We start from the raw sequence: 22580 nt of genomic DNA on the forward strand, positions 1-22580 counted from the left end.
AAAGCTGAGATAGAGGATAGTATCATACTACTAGGGATCATTACATGATCAAACTATATTAATGTGTACAGAAGTATTAAATGCATCTTGTAAGTAAGCCTTTGGGAGATAAAAGTCTGACTAGAAAGAGACAATTAAAAGATTCGTCAAGAAAATAAATTTTGCATTTCATTGAACAGTTGTGAGCAAGGTATTCAAGAAATAGGCGTGAATTTAATAAAATGCCCAAATATCGGATGATATTCCCACTGTATTCTATAAAACAAGGATGAATGGTGAATGCTAAGAAAAAATGCTACTCTGATTCTTACATGTTGGTAATATCTAAGCTGCCTAATGTACTCAAAAGTTTCAATATACTGCTACTGATTTGACCACTGCACCTTGTAAAGATAATATGCCTTACGCTTCCAAGCATGGTAGTCAAGAATAGGCATGAATAGCCTTATTACTTATCAACATGATCATCTCTTACTTGGAATGAAAAACAAGTACTATTTTGCACATGCAAAATGCAAGTGATAGTAACAATCAAAATACAGCACCCTGTATTTTCTGTTCAAATGAATTAGTGACAACTCAAATACCTTCCAAATTTTTCAATAAACTACCGGAAAGACTACCATTGTAATATACTCCAAGATGAGATGTGAAAATACTATTTATTGGAGTTTTGCAGTCTCTGAAGTCTCAGATTTAGAATTGTCATTGGCTGTAGCTTTACTTGAAACAGTATGTGCCACATAAGGTTTTAACTGCACAAAAACATTCAAATAAACAGTTAATTTCCAATGAGAAGGAAACTATTATATATAACATATTAACAAATACCAAAATGGATCCTAGAACTTTTTCAATGATCAGTTAAATTAGTTCCACGAGATTCAGTAAATTCATGCGATTGGTTAAGCAATGTAGCATGTTTGTTGCTGGCATTCCCCCAAACTGCTTGTCATACAATACTATTTTGAGTATTAATACATATATTTAGCTTCTGGGTATTTCAGGCTATTGACGCAGTGGTTGAAACTTGAGACTGGGCATTGCCACGATATTGTCCCAGGTTCAAATTCCCATGGGCATAAAACCCTCAACATGTGTATAAGTGGGCAAGATTGACGTCCTCCTCATTAAATTGCGCTTTAAAGTAACCATTACTGAGTTGGGCTTCATTGTTCCCGGCAGACCAAAAATATATTTTTCTTATCAAAAAGACATATTCTCAGTTGGTCACCTCTTAATTCAAACGATGTTCCACTCTGTTAAATTCTGAAATAAAACAAAAAAAAAATAGTTCAGCTAGAAGATGATTTTCTCTCTATCATTACTCTATCCTGAATAATATACTTTCAGCCTTCAAGTATAGAATTGGTTGGTTGTTTACAATGTGAAGTTCAATCTGAAAACTATTTTCAGTGAAAATGACCAAACATTAAACAACTAAGTTTTTTCCAATTTGCACTGCTCCAGACAACACAAGCAAATTGGCTTATTTTCTAACAATTAGGTAATATTTCTCCAAAAATTCTAAATATGTTCTAGAAGCTATACTTGTATAAAAATTCAATGATCCATAAATGTAAATAAGAACTTGTAATAGTATTCCATAAATCCACGGAAAACGAACAGAAATATCTAGCTGTATGGTTGAATTCTATCCATCTCTTGGGAAAAGTGATGCAACTGTTATTCAATTTTAAGGTATTATTCAAATGGTCGTTGAGATAGGGCATCATCATGTTAATGACCCAGGTTGAAACCCCAGTGGGCATAGAGCCCTGGATTTATAAGCTGTATGAGTTGGATGTTAATTTCCTAACAGTAGAAATGTGGCAGTTTATTACCTATTAGATTCCTTGCTATAAAAACAATTATTACGTAAATGTACCGAATAAAAGCACAGCTAGGATTTTAAGTTTTTAAAAATTATAACGGCAGAAGCAATAATTCAGTACACCAATCTCACAAACACATGCTCCCCCTTCATAGCATAATGGCCTAGTGAACAAAATACAAGTACAAAAATAAACCTAGAACTCATCCAACTGATCAAACCATAGATCTATCCAATCTTGATTGGTTGACTTGGATCTACTTTGTTGCCCCGTACACTCTCGTCGAACGCTACACACCTGAATGTAAGTCCTTCTCCACCCAATCACTGAGATGTGTCAGATTTCCTGCACCTAGCACCTGCTACTTTATTCCTAGCAGAAAACAGATCTACTGAATAAATACACAGCTAGGTTCCTAACACAAGTTCAGCAGAAGGTAATTTAAATAATCAATTTCATTGTTGGAAGAAATTGCCATTGATGTCAAAGGGTGAAAGGGACTTTGATATGATGCAATTGTTTCATGATATGCATGCAAAAGTCAGTAAAATTTGGTACAACCCCTCCCTAGATTGATAGCCTTCATCAAGCCATTTCATGTGATAGGTTGCACGCTTTGTGGGTCCTCTTTTTTGGAGAGATATTAAAGATTGAAGTTTAATGCCCCAAATGGATGGGTGTGTCTTGACTCTTCAGTTCATGCCCCAAGAATCCATGATCTTTAAGCTTCAATGTTTCCCCTAGAAGGAGGTCTAGATTGTAATCAAATTTACCTCAAGTGCATTTGTCCAAATCAGCCTTGAAAGACGCTGTCATGAAAGACAAAGATTATTTTTATAAGAAGGCTAGGCCTCCTTTTACAGGTCAGCTTCAGCAGACATGCCTTTTCAGGGGCAAAATTTTGGTTCTAAGTTCAGGTCGGCCCTAAAAATGGCCTCCCTCCAAATGTGTATATATATGGATAGTCATGTGCATTCCAATGGAGTAAATTTGGAGCATCTGAGCATATATATCTCTGAAATAGTCCGAAGCCAAAAGAAAGAGGAATCCGGTGATATGAAGAGCAGTGATCAATGCTAACGGAACAAATTTCTCAAGTATTTTCTGAGGACTAGTTTTAGATGGAAATATTCGTTGATCTGGACTGGTTAAGCGCCAAAATTAGCCACAGAATAGGGCCAAATTTAGCCCTGAAGCAAACTGTAGAGAGGCCAAAATTCAGGCTTGTTTCAAGCCACAGGAGGGCCAAATTTTGGACCTGTGTAGGCAACAGTATAAGGGTCTAAAGTTGCAGGGAGGAAGGCCACAGAACCTCAGGAGGGAGGCCGCAGGCATAAGGCTGAAGTTGGAGCTGTGATACTGCAGAGAAAGGGCCTATTTTAGGCCGTGGGCAGAGGGGCTGAGATCTAGCCTGTGCTGGCCACAGGATGAGGAGAATGGGAAGTCTGGCAGCAGAGTCAGGACGAATTGTCTTGTTCTGGCAGCAAAAGAAAGGCTTATCTAGGCCAAGTTTCAGGGCACCCAAGAAGCCTGTTTAGGCCAAGTTTCCAAATCTAGTTTAGGTACATATCAGACCTTTTTTGAGGTCCTCTTGGAGGCCTAATTAAAGTTTTGGTTGGGGCATGGCGAAACCTATACATTAAACCAGTGTTGATAATATCGGTATCAACAAAATATCGGCGAGGGTCCAGAAAACATCTTATCGACAATATCAGTGAAAATATCAGCAAAATATCGGCAAATATCGGCAAGCATAAAAAATCAATTTTTTCAGATTTTTAAACATAGCCGATATTTTCAAAATATGGCGATATTTTGCCAATATTTTCAAAATATGGCGATATTTTGCCAATATTTTCAAAATATCGCGATATTTTGCCGATATTTTGAAAATATTGTGATATTTACTCGGCGATATATTGTTTTGCCGAAAATATCGCGATATTTTCAAATATCGCTGATATTATCAACACTGCATTAAAATGTCCAGAGATTATTCTAAGGCCTAATTTGAGAGCACATCTAAGGATAATCTGAGATTATGATCATGTGTTGTCTTAGGCAGAGGTTGAGGCAGTTAGAAGTTGGGTAGACCAAAGGCACATTGAGTTATATTTGATGAAGCAGCTTGGGGACGTGAATTTGCATGCGTACAAGTTCATTGATGATGATACAGTAAGACAGCAGTTGATGAGCAACAATAGTTGAGAAAGAGGACAGTGACAAGATTGTATAATTGTTGAGTTTGTTTAGAGTTGTAATTGGGTCACTATCCCTAGTACGGGAGCCTAAAATTTTTGCTCTATCTTTTATTATTAAGGGTGGCAGGGTGGTGCTAGGGAAGGAAGTTGTTGCTTCCTTTAGGAGGTTGTCACCTCCTTATAGTAGTGGCTAGTAAATTATTAGAGGTTGTAGCTCCTTACAATAGTGGCTGGTAAAACTGGAAGTTGTAGCTTCCTTAAAGATATAAAAAAAATGTTAATATAAATCTTGTGTACTTTTGATGTGATGTTATTGGTTTATTCTCTATGATACTAAATTGTAAGAAAAAGTGAAATATTGATTCACACCCCCCAGTATTTCCAACAATTGGTATGAGAGCAGGTTCCTTCATCACAATCTAACAGCTGGAAAGCAAATTTTGGGAACAAAGATGGGAAAGGCAAAAAGGCTAGCCTCCAAATGCTCCAAGGAAAAGGAAAAGAAAGTGTCCTCCATTGCAATGATGCCAAAACATACTAAAGTCATTAATGAAGATCAAGTTGACCCAAATGTCATGTTTCCACCTCCCATGTTTGATGGAACAAACTATGAGTTATGAAGCGTATCTATGGAGATCTATTTGAAAACCCTAGATTATATATGGTTCACAGTTATCACTGGAGATACAACCACAAAGGAGTCAAAAGAAGATGATGCAAGAGCAATGGATACCATTCTAAGAAGCTTATCAAATCCTGTAAAAGACAAGGTGGGACAATGCTCCTCAACTAAAGATCTTTGGTAAAGGCTAGAAGAGCTTTATGCAAAACAAGCCAAAAAGAAGTTGCTCGCTTAAAGACAGAGGCACATGAGGCAAAAAGGAGAGAAGAAATTTTGACAAGTCATCTTAGAGAAAAATTTGAGGATTTGATCAAGCTATAAACTGAATTTGATCAATAAGAGAGAAGGATTAAAGAAGAAATTATCTCCTTAAATGTGAAATTTCCTTAATTGCAGTTACTGGAAATTATTCTTCTATCTTATGCAGATTATTTGTATTAAGAAATTAATTAAGGCAAATAACAAATAAAATCACCACCGCAATTTTCACCAATAATAACAAGAACTAAGAAAAGTAATGCACACACAAAATTTAGACACCGATATTTTTGGACAATAGCCCCTGGAAAAACCCCAATGTGAGGAAAACCAATGCAGTAGATGAGGGTTTTAATATTAATAATAATCTTCAGCAATTGAGAATTACTTAGACTGCTTGCCTCTCACTGGCAAAGCTTCGGCAATAATTTTCCCTCACCTCCACTAGCCAAATCGAACTAGAAAATCCTTTGCAAACAAATTCAGCCCTTCTCTATGCAACTCGCACCTCCTCCACCAACACACACTAGCAAAAACTGGAAATGCATTTGGGCCTCTTCTGGAAATCGCATTGCCTCCGAAAATTCATTCCGGCAATAATCTTTGCCTCCAACAATTCACTAGAGCAACTCACACCTCCTCTGGCAACTGGAAATGGAATTGCCACCCAACACCTCGCACTAGCTACAGCCTCTCTACAAAATTAATTTGGCCTACTTCCTTCTCTCGAAATAACCGCAATCTTCGTGAAGAATTTCTCTGGAAATTCTCTCGTCAATTTTCCTATTGAAACCCCACTGCTAGTGTCCTCCATGCTATCACTACACCCTTGCTCTCATTGCAATTCTTGTATCTCTAAATGGCCCATCGACTTGCTCTTATAATCTCCCGTTGACGAATCAACGACCACGTCTAGCTCCAATCGATGGTTAAGATCATCTTGAGTCCATTTCATGTCCTTTCTAGAGATCACTAGAGCAAAATTGATTTTCTCTCAATTAATCTAATTTAATTAACCATTTTTCCTAAGTTAGACTTAGTAAAATAATTAAAAACTAGCTAAACAGTCTAATTAAGACATTTCCCTTAGCAACATTTTTTGGGTCTTGGAGATAATTATCCTCCTTTGTTCCTTAGCCTCGTAGCCAAAAGAGACTAGAACACCTATGTGACCTACAAAAACTAACACTCCCTCTTAGCGAGGTGTTCTCCACTACTCTCAACTTATCCCTGAAGAAGACAAACATTGCCTTACCCAAGGCCTTTGTCAAAATATCTGCAACCTGCAAATCTGTGGAAACATACAGTAGCCGAACTGATCCATGTTGTACACAATCTTTGATGAAGTGGTATCTGATGTCGATGTGTTTCGACCTATCATGGAACACTGGATTCTCAAAGAACTTGGGGCAACTCTGATTGTCATAGTAGATACTGGTTGAATCCATCCTCTAACCAAATAGTGCCACCAAGAGCGTCCAAAGCCAAATAGCTTGACATGTAGCCATGCTTGTTGCCATGGATTCTACCTTTGCATAACTCAGTGTTACAGATTTATGCTTCCTGTTGCACCAAGAGACAACCCCTGATACAATATTGAAGCAACACCCTAAGGTGATTTTCTGATCCACTGCACTACCTACCTAGCCTGAATTTGTATATCCCATCAATATGACACCATCACCTCAAGTAAATCTCAAACCATACTCGATTGTACCTCGTAGATATCACAATACATGTCTCGTTGTTGTCCAATGTACTCTCTTTGATCCCACCACGAACTGACTGAGTGTTGACTATGAAACAAATGCCTGGCCTTGTCTTGACCATACACATAAGAGAGCCAAAAAGTTGCCTATACAAGGTTGGGTCCACTGTTGTGTCCTCTGATGCGTCTATCTTCCTCCAGTTGGTAATCATAGGCGTAGACATGGGTCTATAGTCCTGCATCCTAAATTTCTTCAGAATCTCCATAGTATATCTACCTTTCCCAAGAAATATCTCCCCATCTATCTACGACACCGCTAGTCCTAGGAAGTAATGCATCAATCCCAAATCCTTCATCTCGAACTATGTCGCTAAGTCCCTCTTGCAGTCTTTTATGAGCCCTAACGACCCTGTCAAAAATAGATCATCCACATATAATACAAGAATGAAAATCTCACCTCCTACCATCAAATAGTAGAGGTTTGAGTCTTCATCACTCTTCGTGAAGCCCATCTGCTACGAGTGACAACAGATCCGACCATACCATGCTCTGGGAGCTTGCTTGAGTCCATATAGCACCCTCTTCAACTTGCAAACATGGGTATCCCTCCCATGTGTCTCAAATCCTTCTGGTTGTTCGATATACACCTCCTCTTCTATTACTCCATTCAAAAAAGTCATCTTGACATCCATCTAGTGAATTTGCCATCCCATCTATGCTACTAGAGAGATCACAGCCCTGATAGAAGTGTATCTGGCCACTAGAGCGAATGTCTCCTCATAGTCTATGCCCTCTTTCTGAGCAAAACCCTTGGCCACAAACCTAGCCTTATACTTGTCCACACTGCCATCTATAGCATATTTGATCTTATAGATCCAACGAGAGCCAACTACTCCCCTGTCCAACGGCCTAGGCACAATCTCCCATAAATCATCCAACATGATGGAGTTGTATTCCTCCACCATTGCATCTTGCCACACCTGATGTTGCGCGACCTCATGATAGTTGGAAGGCTCTCTGTTAATGACCTCTACCACCAATGCCTTATACCTACTGGTTGTCTTTGCTCTCCGGTGCTCCCTCTAGGAGCTCCCATGAACTCCTGCACACCTCTCAATGTTTGAAGCACCTCCCCGTTTCTTCTTCCACTGGTAGTGGGTGGAGCTTCATGTTCCTCATCCTATCCTCATCCTGTCCCTGTTGCTCCATCTGCTATGAACTCTCCTCTACACCTGTAGTAGTCACTATACTCGTACTAGTGCCCTAAGACTAAGATCCTTGTTCAACTCTTGGAGCTTTTGTTGGTCCACTCTGATCATCTGTTGGCAACTCGCGAGATCTTCTGAAGGCTTTCTCCTCACATCTCGTCTCACGATAATCTTCCTGCTACTAGGAATGTAAATCTTGTATGCCTTTGACGTTTTGGTGTACCCAACGAAATATCACTTCTCCGCAGTCTAATCCAACTTGGTGTGTTTGTCGTTTGGCACATGACAATAAGCTATGTTGCCAAAGATTTTGAAGTGTCCAACCTCTGGCTTCTTTTTTGTAAAGGCCTCCTCACGTGTCATCTTCCCTAGCACCTTGTGAGGAACTTTGTTTTGAATATACATTGTTGTACTACATGCCTCTCCCCAGAGAAATCTAGGCATATCCTGGTCATATAGCATCACCCTTGCTACTCCAACTATCGACCTGTTATTCTGCTCTGTGACCCCATTTTGTTGTGGATTATATGGAGTTGTCCATTCTCTCTTGATACCCTCCTTCGCACAAAACCCCGTGAAGGCCTTATCTGTGTACTCGCCTCCATTAATTGTACGAAGAACCTTTATTTTTCTCCCTCTCATGTTCTTCAGCAAGGTTTACAAAATCAGCAGTTTTGTCTAGAAATCTGTGCCCATAATCCAAGTCAAATACCGGTCAAACCTTTTGGAAGTCAACACCGGTCAAACTAGCCAAAACAGTTAAGAGAATGCTAGTCAAACAGTCAGCCTGTGGTCAAATTTAGCCCTACAGTAAAAAGTTAGGCCCTTCAATCAACCCTGCAGTCAATGTTGTACAGTTCGGCAGTCAAACCTGAGGTAAAAGTTAAAACAGCTCAGTCAATGCCCATTCAGCTTGGTCAAACAGAGATATAACTTGGTCAACTGCTCCACACATGCAGCCAAGAGAGAGAGAAAAGGATGATCTCCAAAACCAATTTTTCTTGCTCAGACTTGCTTTCTTTGATGGTGTAGAAATGAGGCATCACAATGCCTATTTATACAAGTCGAATGGGGTGAAACACCCCAAGGAGCATGTTCGTTCATGAGCTGGTCTGACTTGTCCTCCCGGGCCGACTTGACGCTCCAAAAATCAAATTTTTAATTTAATCTTTCATAAGTTTTCTAGAATGCGGGAATACCTCTCGATGCTACACAAAAAATCAACACGACATCCTACCTGTGTAATCAATCAAATATAGGAGCAAAAGATCTAGGTTTAAAGCTAAAGTTTCAAATTTGAAAGGTAGATTTATGCTGAGAAAGCAGAGGACAAACAGCAAGAAAATGGAATCTCTGTGTACCTTGCAGCCAAACAATTATCTTGAAATTCACTTGGATAAAAGTGATTTACTGCCCAAAGTTCCTTTTAAATCAGGAATACTCAAGGAGAGATTATTTAATCCTCTGGTTGTATCACAGGCGAAAACTTGTCCACAATCAGGAGACGTTCCGGACATGGCAACATAACTATTGCAGAGCACATACAACATATATAGAATCTTACCTGTAGATGAGAAAGGATCTGAAGAATGCATTCTTGAAGCACCAATTTTGGTCCCTGCAACAGTAGAGAATGAAACATTGTCTGGTATCAGTGCTGACTGCATGACAGATGAAATGTTACCTGGAGAGCTGCTGGATGTTCCATCTTGTTCTGCAACAGATTAAGTGCCTGTAAATGAATTAAATGAATTCTGCGACTCGGAAAAAACCAAAGAAAAAGGTGGGCGTCCAAGTCCAGTATCAGATCTGGACTTGCCTTGTCAAAGAAGAAACTCTTAGCCACAAGGGTTTCAAAGAAATAAGTTCAAATCTGCAATAATTGCATTTATGCCTTGACCTTCTCAAGTTTCATGGCCCTAGAAAACCAAGTCATGCATCTAAAGATGTTTTATTGTGGCAAAGATTAGAGTTGGAGGACCTCAATACCGAAAAAACTAACATTGATGATGAAAAGCAATGCAACTTACAATCTGAGACTAAAGGTTCACCTTTGTTAGGATTTCCAGTTTCTATAAATAAGAATGTAGATATAGGATCTGTGCTATTAAATGATATTTCATGTCCAAAAGAGAGACGTGCTGATCTACTGTACCTCACAAAGGTACTCGTGGCAAGTGGTTTCATTGGGAATGTGGACATGATTTTTGCACAATGGTACTTGTCAAGTCATCCATTGGACCCCTCTCTATATGAGAAAATAGAAGAGTGTTACAGGGATGACATGCAATTTCAAACAAAGGAACTTGATACTGAACTAAGCCACTTAGGTTCCATCTATAAAAGTGAAGTTCATGGGAGAAGATCAGAAAAATGTCTCCTTTTCTACTGCATAAATGAAGCGTTGATGGAAATACTAGGTCCATTGATTAATGCCCATCCGAGACAATCAAAAAGAGCTTTTGCCACATGCCTGCTGGTAAGCAGCTGCCGGAAGGGACTAATGGTTTGAAAATTTCTGAGATAGCAAAGCATGTTCAGAATTGTGATTTGAATGATCTCCCATCAAGCAATGCACTAGAAGCATTAATATACTTCAGTCTTTCGTACGACCTCACTCTATTTGACGGGATTTCATCTTCAGCATTCTGTTCGAAAGCAAATTTCGTTCATTCAAGAGATCCCCACCAGTCAAAAACTTCAAGAGAGATGGAAAGTGACACTGAGGAGAATGATTCCGAAGAATTGGATAATAATGGAAGTACACGATCAGCTTATGAAGGACAAGTTCTAGCACATGCACTGGAAACTGGGAGAGAAGGCATCCACATAGGCACACCTCAAGTATTGTTGTCAGCAAGGGAGCACAGAAGTCAACATGAAGCAAATGAAGTAGGTCTGGGAAATGAGGGCAATGAAGCAGAACGACATTGCACTAGTGGAACTGAAATTGATGAAAGCCATGTAGGATATGCATGGGTGTTGAGTTTAATGAAAGGAAAAATTATGCAGCACTGGAACATGAAATTGCTTGAAGAAAAACAATGTTGCGAAGAGGGGACTGTAATGTTTCCTATGGATTAATGGCCCAAGGGAGGACGGAATAGCATATCCAAACCCGTAGTCTATAGTCATTGATAAAGGGGGAAACCCACTATCCAATGTTTTAGAGCAACATTGGGTAAATTTGGGGGTGGCTGGGGCAAAAAGCCAGATTTGGGGGCTAAACTTACAACCCCTCTCATTAAATTAAGGAAAGGAGACCCCCATAAGGAATCTAAATAAGAGAGAGATAGAATCATTTTATCATCATGGAATTGGATTGAATTATCTCTGTTTTTTTACCTGAGGCTCTGAGGGTTTTAAGACCCCTTTTTCTCTTGACTAGTTTCGGTGGAAGTGATCCCACACTAGCTAGTCCCCTCTTTTCTCTGTTCTGTTACAGCATAATCTATGGAGTAACTCGGGTCTGTACTGGCTAGCAAAAAAGCAAATTTCTTGTGGTTATTACTTGGTCAATCAAGTCTTGCTCAACAGCAGCGAAGTTACTTTTCTGGCAGACCTGGCCATCACATGTTTTCTGGACAGCCATGGGCCGCAGGCCACAAAACACAAGGCCGAGGGCGTTTCAGTGAGTTCGGACCCCCTGAACAGAAAATACCAACTCAGCAATTGATGTTTTGGCCAGCCTGTGTAAAACCACATGGGAGGACTTGGGTAGCATACTCAGCTGTGGGTTCTGGGGTATTCTTCTAATCCCAACGCATTAATCTGGCAGCGAGGATTGGCAGGTCTGAGTAGGACAGTAGATGAACAGTTAGGGCACAGTCAGTCCTTAGTAAACAGAGGTCAAGCAAATATTCAGTCCGTAGGTTGGTCAAAGAATTTAGAGGATTATTATTGTTGATGCAGTTGTAACTACAGAAGTGGATATTTTGTATTGATAGACAGCAATTGTTAGTTACTCAGAGAGTCAGAAATACTCATTTAGCAGCCCTAGTGGCAGACTGTTATATTGATATACTGACAAATTTACTACTGTTTGCATCATTGTATACTCTTAAGTTATCTATGCCTAAAGTAAAATGATTATTTTGAAAATTTGGTATTGTCCGCCTTAACCCTAAAAAGGCAATAATCCCCTTGGGACATTACACAACATCATATCTTTATTGAGTCAAAGTTAATCCTACCATGAAATCTATGGAAATCACATCCTATTTTGATTGAAGAATACTTTGAGGTTGCAAGGGTACATCTAGGTGGTGACCCTAAACCTTCACCAATTGACATAATAAACAGCTACACACATGTAGAACCACTTCATTTTTATTTTGGCACATAAGAAGAGCCAATTTCGGTCAATATACATTCTCTTCACACTAGGATGCATTGAATATAGTGTATTGTGTGCCTTGTTCAAAATCAAACTTCTAACATCCCCTCATTTTAAAACATACTCCTTTGCATGGAATGGAACAAACTATCCTCCTATAAGAAATAACCTTTGTATTTAGGTCATATATTAGTTTCTCTCTACATATCTGACTAAATTCTAGGTACCACGTGTCATTTTTAAGCTATTCAAGGACCTGTCACCTTAGTTGTACAAATAACATATAATGTTAGGGATATGTTGGCTTTTGGCATGCAAAGTTGGTAACAATGATCAAAAGATTGAAGAGATGGGCCTTGGCTTTTACAAACATTAAATACAGATAGGGAAATGCTTACCACATTGTGTCTTGAAAGTTTGTCTTACATATCCAATATTCTTCTTAGTCATGATTGCCTAAGAAGTTACATCCAAATTTTAAATATTGACTTACTACGATAATCCATTTAACAACTCTTTTGACCCCCTTCACAACAATGTTAAATGATTACAGTGATCTCCTATGTAAACATTAATGATTATTATGTTTGTATCATATGTTACATTTGTTGAATGAGCTACATAACAAATCTAAGCTAAGAACAAATTATCAAAAGAAAGTAATATCGGACATACCTTGAATCCAGTTAAATCAGGAACAACATAATGTGGCAATTTTGCATCCATCAGCACATAGCCACCTATGGCCAAACATGCAATCAATATTAAAAATGAATATAGGAGAAACCTTTATGATCTTTTAACTCTCATCCTCCTATTCTAGATTAAATTCTTTAAAGAAATCTCGTATATAAACTTTAATAACTTTTACTTATAATAAGGTGTTCATATGATCCATATCAAGAACATTTAAGGCAAGAGACTTTGCAATTAATAGGTTATGCACAAATATTGAAATTTGATGCAATGCTAACTCTATGTTATATCAAGTCATAAATTATATATTATATACTACATATGTATAAAAATCCAGGTGTAAAACATTCACTAAATTGACCCCTTCTTCATAGAGACAGCCTCCACTAAAACCATCTATAGCAAGAAATCCCTACATCAAAACAAAATATATTTCTTGACCTAATATTTCCCTTTATCAACCTGAAAGACTTCAAGAATGAAAGAAAAAGCAACAATTGGGATATGAACATTGGACAAATTATTTGAAAGGCAAAAAAGAAGATAAGAAGTTGTTTACATTTCGACATCTTGAAAATGATTGAAAATAAATAGTCATACATGTTGATTTTTCTTGTGCAAATTATACAAGCACTAATTTCTAAAACTCGATAATTACTTCCAATGATGTAGATGAATATTTTGCACTTTCAATGTATCATTAAGCAATTACACATTCAGAAATTCAACCATAGAGAAAATAGCGCAATAGGGATCACAATGCACAAAGAGACAATATTTTACCTTGGGAAAACCCACTAGGGGGAAATCCCAGCCAACCTTTTCCTTAGAGAATCAATGCAACAAGAAATACATCAAAGTCAAACAAAACAGCAAGATGGCAACCACAAGATGCCAAGTCAAATTTCTCCAAATCGCTTCAAGAAGCCTCTTCCACAAACTTGCTGTAGGTCTGCACTAGGGGTGAATTTCGGCCTCTCCTTTATCTCAGAATTTCAGAACTGTGACCAGATTTTACCACAGAAATTTCAGACCATCAATATCACACATGCAAGGGCAGCAAAAGGACACATGTGCAAGGAGACATCTTGAACACGGCTTCTTCTTCTTCTTCAACTCGGCCTTCTTCTTCTTCATCCTCCTTTGCTATACCAGATCAGAAATACACTTGATTGATGAGAGATGTGAATGCCTTGGAGTGGAGATCAAATGGTCGCTATATATACACGCTGGAAGGGGTCGAATAGGTGTCTCTTGGGCAGGGCTGGCTTCATCACTAGGAGGCCGACTTGGGCATCTTGTGGTGTCTACAATACAAATTTTCATTTTCATTATCTCGCTCTTGATAAGGTCAAAAAGAACATGCCTTGAAACAATTTCTTTTTTTTTGTTGGTCTAACCCACGGGAATTTGAACTTTGAATCTCATGCTTTACATATTACTTCATAATAAGGCGATCACCAATTTAGCTACACCCCATGCGCTTAAAAAGAATTCTTTTGAATATAAAATCAAGAAATATTTTCTTTTTCTTGCAAGCATGAAAAACATGCTTCAAATAATTTTTCCTTTACAAATATAATTTATATTTCATCATTACAAGTACAAATGAAACATTATGAAGACAGGCCATAGCTATAAAATTCAACACTCCCTCTTAGCTAGGGAGGTATTCATAAATCATAATTACTATCCAGATGTTCTTTGTATGCATGATTTCTCCAAGGAAAGGTACAACTCATTGATAGCATCATCATCTTGGCCAACACTCTTGACCTACATCAGCATCATCATCATCAATAGGTACCACTCCTAACCAATCGTACTCACTCCACTAGTCATCATGATTCGTTGGGTGCCTCACCTCATGGTACTCTAACTAGTCCAGGGTTGCCATCACCCATGGTCAAACCCTAGGGACACCCATGTCACAACTCTAAAGGCCTTGTTGTAGGCCATGATGTTAAAAAGGCACCCACTCCATTGACTGTCCAAGCCTCAGGGACCATTCCTCTCAAGAATGTTTGTCCCTCATTGTTAATTTTAGATAACAATGGTATGTTTTATGCTTAGCACAATTTACTTCAAAGTTCCTTTAGCAGCCCAATGACAATTTCAAATTATTTCCAGTAGAAATCACATTAACAATTAATCACATTGACAGTAAATGCAGATAGAACATAAAAACATATGCAAAAAACAAGCCAAGAGAAGAGGACACTAGATTTGGCAGATGCCTGGGAAAACCGCAATGTGGGGAAAACCCTTTGATCAAATCTTTTTATTATTATTCAATAATTCAACACAGAGAGAGTACAATAATCAAATTCACTTGCCCAATACACAGTGAAATCAGCCCTATAAAATTCTGCAATCAACTACCATCAACTTCAACCCTAACCAGAAAGTCAATGCTCGTCACAACAGCAGTAAAGCTTCACTAAAGTAACTCAGTCTTCCTTGGTCAAACTCGGTCTGAAGAGCAGGTCAAATGCAGCCCAAAACAACTTGGTCAAACTTGGTCAAAGGAGAGAGAAAATTTGTTGCGATTTTGCGATCAAAACAGAAGTGAACATTGGTCAAACAGTGCCAAACACCTCGATTTTTGTGCCAATAAATGTGACCTCAAGAGAGCGAAATTCTACCCCATAAAGCACAGTGAAACTTGATCAATGAATCCTTGATCAACGTTGTCCTGAAACTCTGAAATTCAGCCTACAATCTAAGCCAGAAATTTGTCCTTCATCCACATGTGTGAGAAAAAGAGATGATCACCAAGTTGTACGAACCAATCATATTAGGAGAGAGAAGAAATGATGAGTGAGTGATGTCCAAATGAGGAGAGAGGTCACTCCTATTTATACAATTTGTTGAGGGTGAAAGGACACATCTATTGGGCTTCTTGAGCCTACATTAAGTTGAGGTTGACCTTAACAATTTGTGCATGAGAGAGAATAAATTCAAAATTCCACTTCTGCTTGTCCGAATGAGATGATCTTTATATCAAAATTGGACCTCTCGAAAAGAGGAATCCAATGCAATAATCATCTTCATCATATGAATTGTCCCAAGGTGGAATTTGGCACTAGTTGCCAATTTTAACACTCCCTCTCAACTAGGGAGAATTCCACCTGCTAATCCATTTGTCATCATCATGCCATCATGTCATCATGTACCATCTTTGTCATCACTGCTCTACTGAACCATGAAGTAATAATGAAGAAAAAGTGATCAAGAGTTAGTCACAAGACCTTACCACTCTCCATTGACAAAAGTCAGTCCTTGATCCCAGATCAAGTTGTTGAACACCATGCATCCTAGTCATAGGCAGTACGGCAGTACACGATGCATCCATCAATAGTGCTATGGTCCCTAACCACTTTTCCCAACTCGTTGGCCAGATGAGAGATACTTCCCATGAGTCCTGGACTCCATGGGTAGGATGTATGTTGGGCCATCGGCAAGAGAAGGTGAACCACTCATCTTATGCATATGTCAATCGTAGGGGAAGGTGAACCACTCACCCTACACACATGTCAACAATCATGGGGTATCACAGGGGAAGGTGAACCACTCACCCTACACACATGTCAACAATCATGGGGTATCACAGGGGAAGGTGAACCACTCACCCTGTACATAGCGCACCACTAGGGGAAGATGAACCACTCACCTTGTACATAGCGCATCACTAGGGGAAGATGAACCACTCACCCTATGGTCGCTCATAGCTCCAAGAAGTACCCAAAGCCCCCACGAGCTCCCAGATCTCAGTGTCCAACTCATACGGGACCCTCATAGAAGGGTCTTTCCACGACTCCAAGTCTCTCTCAGAAGGTTAAGAATTTGACCTTCCCCAAAGGCTTCGTGAGAATGTCTGCCACCTGCTCATCTGTCCTGATGTGTTGGAGCCTCATTGATCCCCGTTGTACCATATCAAGGATAAAGTCCTACCTGATATCAATGTGCTTGGAACGGTCGTGGAACACGGGATTCTTTGAAAGGAGAAATCCACTTTGGTTATCGCAGAAGATCACGGTGGTATCCAGCATGTTCTCAAATAGATCACTGCAAAGATTCCTCAACCAAACAGCTTCACAACAGGCCATACTCGCAGCAATATATTCGACCTCGGCGGTGCTTAAAGAAACCGATTTTTGCTTCCTACTCATCCAAGATATTGAAGTAGACCCCAAAGAGAAGCATCATCCATACGTGCTCTTATGATCCACCACACTGCCAGCCCAATCAGAATTTGTATATCCATGTAACCTCAAATTCCCGACGGTGTATCTTAGTCCATAGTGGATTGAACCCTGGAGATATCTTAAGAGATTCTTAGCAACAATCCAATGAATGTGATGAGGCTCGACCATAAACAGACTCAATGTGTTCACAGTGAAGCATATGTCAGGATGGGAGTTTACCAAGAACATCAAGGCCCCCACAAGTTGACGATACTCGGAAGGGTTTGCTAATACGGGCCCAACAGCACTTCCACATAGCTTCTTGAAGTTGAGTTCCATCGGAGTAGACACAGACTTGCAATACACCATCCCACATTTCTCAAGTAGCTTCACAATGTATATTCCTTGAGAAAGGAAAATCTCACCTGGCTTTTGCCAAACCTCCAGCCCTAGGAAATAGTGCATTAGTCCTAGGTCCTTCATCTCAAATTCAGAAGCCAACTCCCTCTTGCATTGATGAATGAGAGGGTCATCACCTGTCAAAAAAAGATCATCCACATAAAGAACCAGAATGAGAGGTTTGTCCTTTTCAACCTTGAAGTATAGGTTCGGGTCAACTTCACTCCTTGTAAATCCCAGCTTCATAAGATAGTTATCTATCCTCTCATACCAAGCCCTGGGAACTTGTTTCAACCCATATAGGGCTTTCTTCAACCTGCATACATGTGTCTTACAATCTTGAACTTTGAAACCCTTGGGTTGTTCTACAAAGACTTCCTCCTTAAGCGAGCCATGCGAGAAAGCAGTTTTGACATCCATTTGGTGTAGGCTCCATCCTTGCAAGGTAGCAAGGGCTACGATCAAACAAATGGTGGTATATCAGGAAATCAATGCAAATATCTCATCAAAGTCTGCTCCTTCCTTTTGAGAGAAGCCTCAAGCAACGAATTGGGCCTTGAACTTTTCAGCACTCCACTCAGCTCCATGTTTGATTTTGTAAAGCCATTTTGAAGTGACCATTGACTTGTCCTTGGGTCTAGGAACCACATATCAGACATCATTCTTCATGATCGACTCATATTCCTCATTTATCGCATCCTTGCAGACTTGGTGCTTCATGGCCTCTTCGAATGTACATGGCTCAGATTGTACAATGGTACTCATAGTAGCTAAGTACCCTTGGTACCTGTTTGGCTTCTTGCTTTCACGAAATGTTCCCCTTTGTGCAACATGTCTCTCGGCATCTTCAAGAGTATCTTTGAGTCACAAAGGTCTTTTTTCTTGTAGAGGGCTCACTAGGAGGTGGATCAATGGTATCCACTGGACCTTCAACATCGGGCATTGGATCATTCGTCAAAGATTCATCCCGCTTTCCTGTATCATCATCATTGTCCTTCCTAGGGATAGGAAGATCTCAGATTTTCCTAAGGGCAAAATCTTCATCGAAAGTGATAGCATGACTTATTTCCACTTCTCTTTGACCAGGCACATAGATTCTATATGCCTTTGAAGTTTCACTGTAGCCCACAAACGTTCCTTTCTTCCTAGAAGCATCTAGCTTGTTTCTTTTCTCTTTCGCCACATGAAAATATATGGGACAACCAAAAATTCTAAAACGAGAGACATCAAGTTTCTTACCAGTGAAAACTTCTCCGCGTGTCTTGAAGTCCAATGCTTGATGTGAGCATCTATTTTGAACATACACAGCGGTGTTGGCAGCTTCTCCCCATAAGAACTTCGGTAGACCTTGGTCATGAAGCATGGCACGGGTGGCTTCTATGATAGTTCGATTCTTCCTTTTGGCAACACCATTTTGTTCAAGAATATATGCAGTAGTGGTCTCCCTCTTAATGCCAGCTTCTCTACAATAGTCATTGAATTCATTTGACTCATATTCGATCCCATTATCGGTCCTCAATATTTTGATCTTCTTCCCTGTTTGATTCTCGACCAAGGCTTTGAAAGAGCAGAACCATTTGAACACTTCGTCCTTCTTCTTTAAGAAATAGATCCATGTTTTGCGAGAGAAGTCATCCACAAAAATTGCATAGTACAAATATCCTCCCAAAGATGTTACAGGGAACATACCTAATAGATCATAATGGACCAATTGAAAAATGTCGGTAGTTTGACTTCCACTTGAGGGGAATGGTCCCCTTGTACGTTTTCCAGTTGCACAACCTTGACAAACTCCTTCATGATCTAAGTTGAATTTGGGCATACCTGTGACCATCTTCCTTACATCAGGGAAGGCTTTGTAATGAAGGTGAGCAAATCTTCGCTACCATAATTCAAATTGAAAAGAAGTATTGCAAGTCATTGCTCCCAATGGACTTCCTCCAACCCGATAGAGACCTTCAACCCTAAATCCAAGAGTGAATGCATCTTTCGGGTTCCTTTGCCAAACACGAACCTTCCCATCAATGAATGTCACTTTGAAACCTTTATCTTCCATCGTAGAAATAGAGACCAGGTTCTTTTTCAAATCAAGTACATATAACACTTCTTGCAAATGAAGGGTTTGACCTTGATTTAAGTGAAGAGTAACTGTCCCAATTCCTTTCACGGGATAAGTGGCATTATCCCCAAGTATAATCTCCATATTTGTCTTCTTTTCAATCAAGTTTGAGAGGGCCTCCATGTACCCAGTGAAGTGCCTTGAGGCACTGTTACCCACCACCTTGTGCGTGATATGCCCAAGAGAATTTTTTCTCCATGATGAGCCTCAGTCGGTAGCCAGCAACCCCTTGATGCCTCCTACTAGCTCGTTGTACCATTTCTCTGCCACCTAAGCCATCCATGTGGTCCCTCACCCACCTGTATTGACCGTATGTTTGAAGGTGGAGCTCCCGAATCTAAAGGTATGTCTTGTCATTTGGTAATTAAGTATTGGGTTTACTTATCATGGATACTTTTGGGTATGGATTGATGGGGAGATTTGGCGGAAAGAGTGGGCTTAGTTTGTGCTCATGTCCCCTTGACCTCTTTTGGTTGCCACTTTTGGATCTTAGTCTGTTGGGATCTCCTTTATTAACCATTTGGTTCTAGGGTGGTACTACTTGGGAAACCCCGATTTTGGGTGCATGGTCCCGCTCCTATATCCGCACATATCACTCCCTTTCCACTCACTATACCCCATTCATCTTTTCTCCCACCCAGGTCCAAATTCCCATTCGGGGTCTACATAGGGCTAGCCTCTCTATCCCCTTGCCCCCACCTTGGGTCAGGCCTAGAATGATGCCCCGAAGGTTGAATCATTAAAATAAAAAGTGAAAAGCATAAATGGCCACATTTAACAAGAAATTGTACCACAAAATGCAAAAGATGGTCAGGACAATAATAATTAGCACGTGGGCAAAAGTCGACACATGAGCTCTACCCCATCCATGGCCATCACCCTGGTTCCATAGGCCCTATATGAGCCTCCTCTATCATTTAGGAGCCCATGATTGTCCCAACCCCTAAAGGGCAATGAACCACCCTACCTCAAAAGGGGTAATCACTACTATATTATACACATCATGCTCTTATCCTTTGAGTCCCAAGCAATTAATTAAAGAAAATTATTAAAAGGCAAAAGGCATATAAAGAAGGGTGGAAAAATCAAGGTCGGGGCACCTCATGTACCACGAATACTCCATCCTATACATTATATACCTAGGTGTGGGCTTCCCCTTATCTAGCTACCCCTATGCTCCATTATGTGGCCCAGGGTTGCCTCCCTCATTCCCTATTCCATCTCACCTATTTGTCACTTGCCACCCCCATTAGAAGGGTGTACCTTGGACATATTATCCCCTCTAAGGGCTGAAACCACCTAAGGAGGTACTTGGCTAACCCCCTTTGGAGTTTGGAGACAATAGCACATGCCAAAACCCACTACGAAAGGGCATGCCATTATGAAGTGCCCACTTTGTTATCCATGGTTTGTAAGCTCCTTTACCCAATTATGTTAATGTTGATTGTACTGGAAGCCTAGGGGACACATTGGATCTTATGCAGAATTGCAAGTGGTTTCCATTTGGGTTTGGCTTCCCTATATGGGATCCTGACCCCCAAAGGCCCACATTGGCACATGTAGGGTGTGCATAGAGAGCCATGGGCCTCCATAGCAGCAGACAACACTCCATGAATCTTCATGGATGTTCAAAGACTACTAGCGATCCACTTTTGGGACGATGGCGACGTGATTGGTACATTATGCCCAGCAGGCCCTCACAGGAGCCCCACACCCTTGGCAAGTGTCCCAACACTTGTACGATGTCATGGCAGCATTCATTCCACCACCTAGACCATTGCAAAGGATCTACAGATATCTCTGATTCATATGGAGACCCATGGGGTTATTGATGTGCCCTCAGACCCACTGAGAGCACCACAGGTCTACTACTTGGAGAATAAGGGGCCACCCCTTTGTCCATCATATTCTGAGGAATTTATTCCTCAATATGGCACTTCATGATGTTATTGAGCCTTTGGAGGGCCCTAACACATGCATACATCATTATTTGGCCCCTTGTAAGGCTTGTTTTTTACATTATGAGCTAGTATGGTGGGCTTGTCACCATTAGGAGTTATTATTTGCAGATTATTTTATCTTTAGGGGGGCATAGGGTAATTCAAATTCCTTAGGAGGCTATATATTGATGTTAGATGCATTCATTTTATCATCACTTGACTTCGTATCTCTCTAATCATAGAGAATTTTTGCACTTTTTCCTTGGTGGATATTTTCAGAGATGGATGAATTTTTATGTATGGATTTGGGCTATTTCTCTTGCCTTGGAGCTTTATTGAGGAAACGAAATGTTGGTTGGATATACTCCATAATGTTGTAAGTAAATTTTGATGTTATTATTCTTGTCGCTGCATACTGCTAAAATTAGACCTAGTTGTTGCATTATCAAAATGTGGAATTGAGCATGTTTTAGCTAATTTAATGTATGGTCCAATGTTGTATGAATGAAATGTCCAAAAGATTTATTTATCTCGAGAAGTTAGCATCATTTGCGTTAAAGTATAAATGCTTGAAAGTCACTTTTCTTTTCTTACTATCTACATTGGATGAAGTTGACTTTCTGGGCCTCCTTGATAAAAAATCCAAGTTTTTACTCATTACCATCCTTGACTCCATATCCCCAAGTGAACTAGGCACTGGTTCCATAAAAAGGGTGATCATATTAACCTTCTTTTCACCATTTTCCCCTTTTTGCCGAGTCTAGCTCCAGTGGGTCACCTAGGGCATCAATTTCCCAACAATTTGCCCAAGGAAAATTTCGATCTCCTCTAGGCTACTGCGCTGGTGGGTCCCCTCCCTCTCCTCCAAATTTGAAACCATTCTGACAGTGGAATCTACGGGAATCTCAAGCCCTAGCTCTAGGACCGAATTGTGCCCAGGCAACCCGAAGGCTAGACCTCAATAGGATCAATTCTTGTTTAGTCATTTCCCCTCATCTTATCCAGGATAGGAACATCATTGGTTGCTACATTCCATCCCCGAACCTGGGTTGGGTCCACTTGGCCCTGTGT

At 40.0% G+C, this 22580-nt stretch overlaps 1 protein-coding gene across 1 annotated transcript in view; it reads right to left on the reverse strand.

The window, feature by feature from the left end:
• Positions 1-420: 420 nt before the first annotated feature.
• Positions 421-22580, reverse strand: part of LOC149236658 (uncharacterized) — a 74689-nt gene continuing 52529 nt past the window's right edge. Inside the window, exons 2-3 of the mRNA XM_089372446.1 lie at positions 12844-12908; positions 421-755 (exon numbers count right to left, since the gene is read on the reverse strand). Of these exons, the coding sequence (XP_089228572.1) occupies positions 663-755; positions 12844-12908 (158 nt within the window). The 3' untranslated portion in view covers positions 421-662. The remainder of the gene's footprint in view (positions 756-12843; positions 12909-22580) is intronic.

This window comes from Pinus tabuliformis, chromosome 8, assembly GCF_031772625.1.
Source record: "Pinus tabuliformis cultivar Carrire ecotype Pingquan chromosome 8, CPIR1, whole genome shotgun sequence".
Taxonomy (NCBI): domain Eukaryota; kingdom Viridiplantae; phylum Streptophyta; class Pinopsida; order Pinales; family Pinaceae; genus Pinus; species Pinus tabuliformis.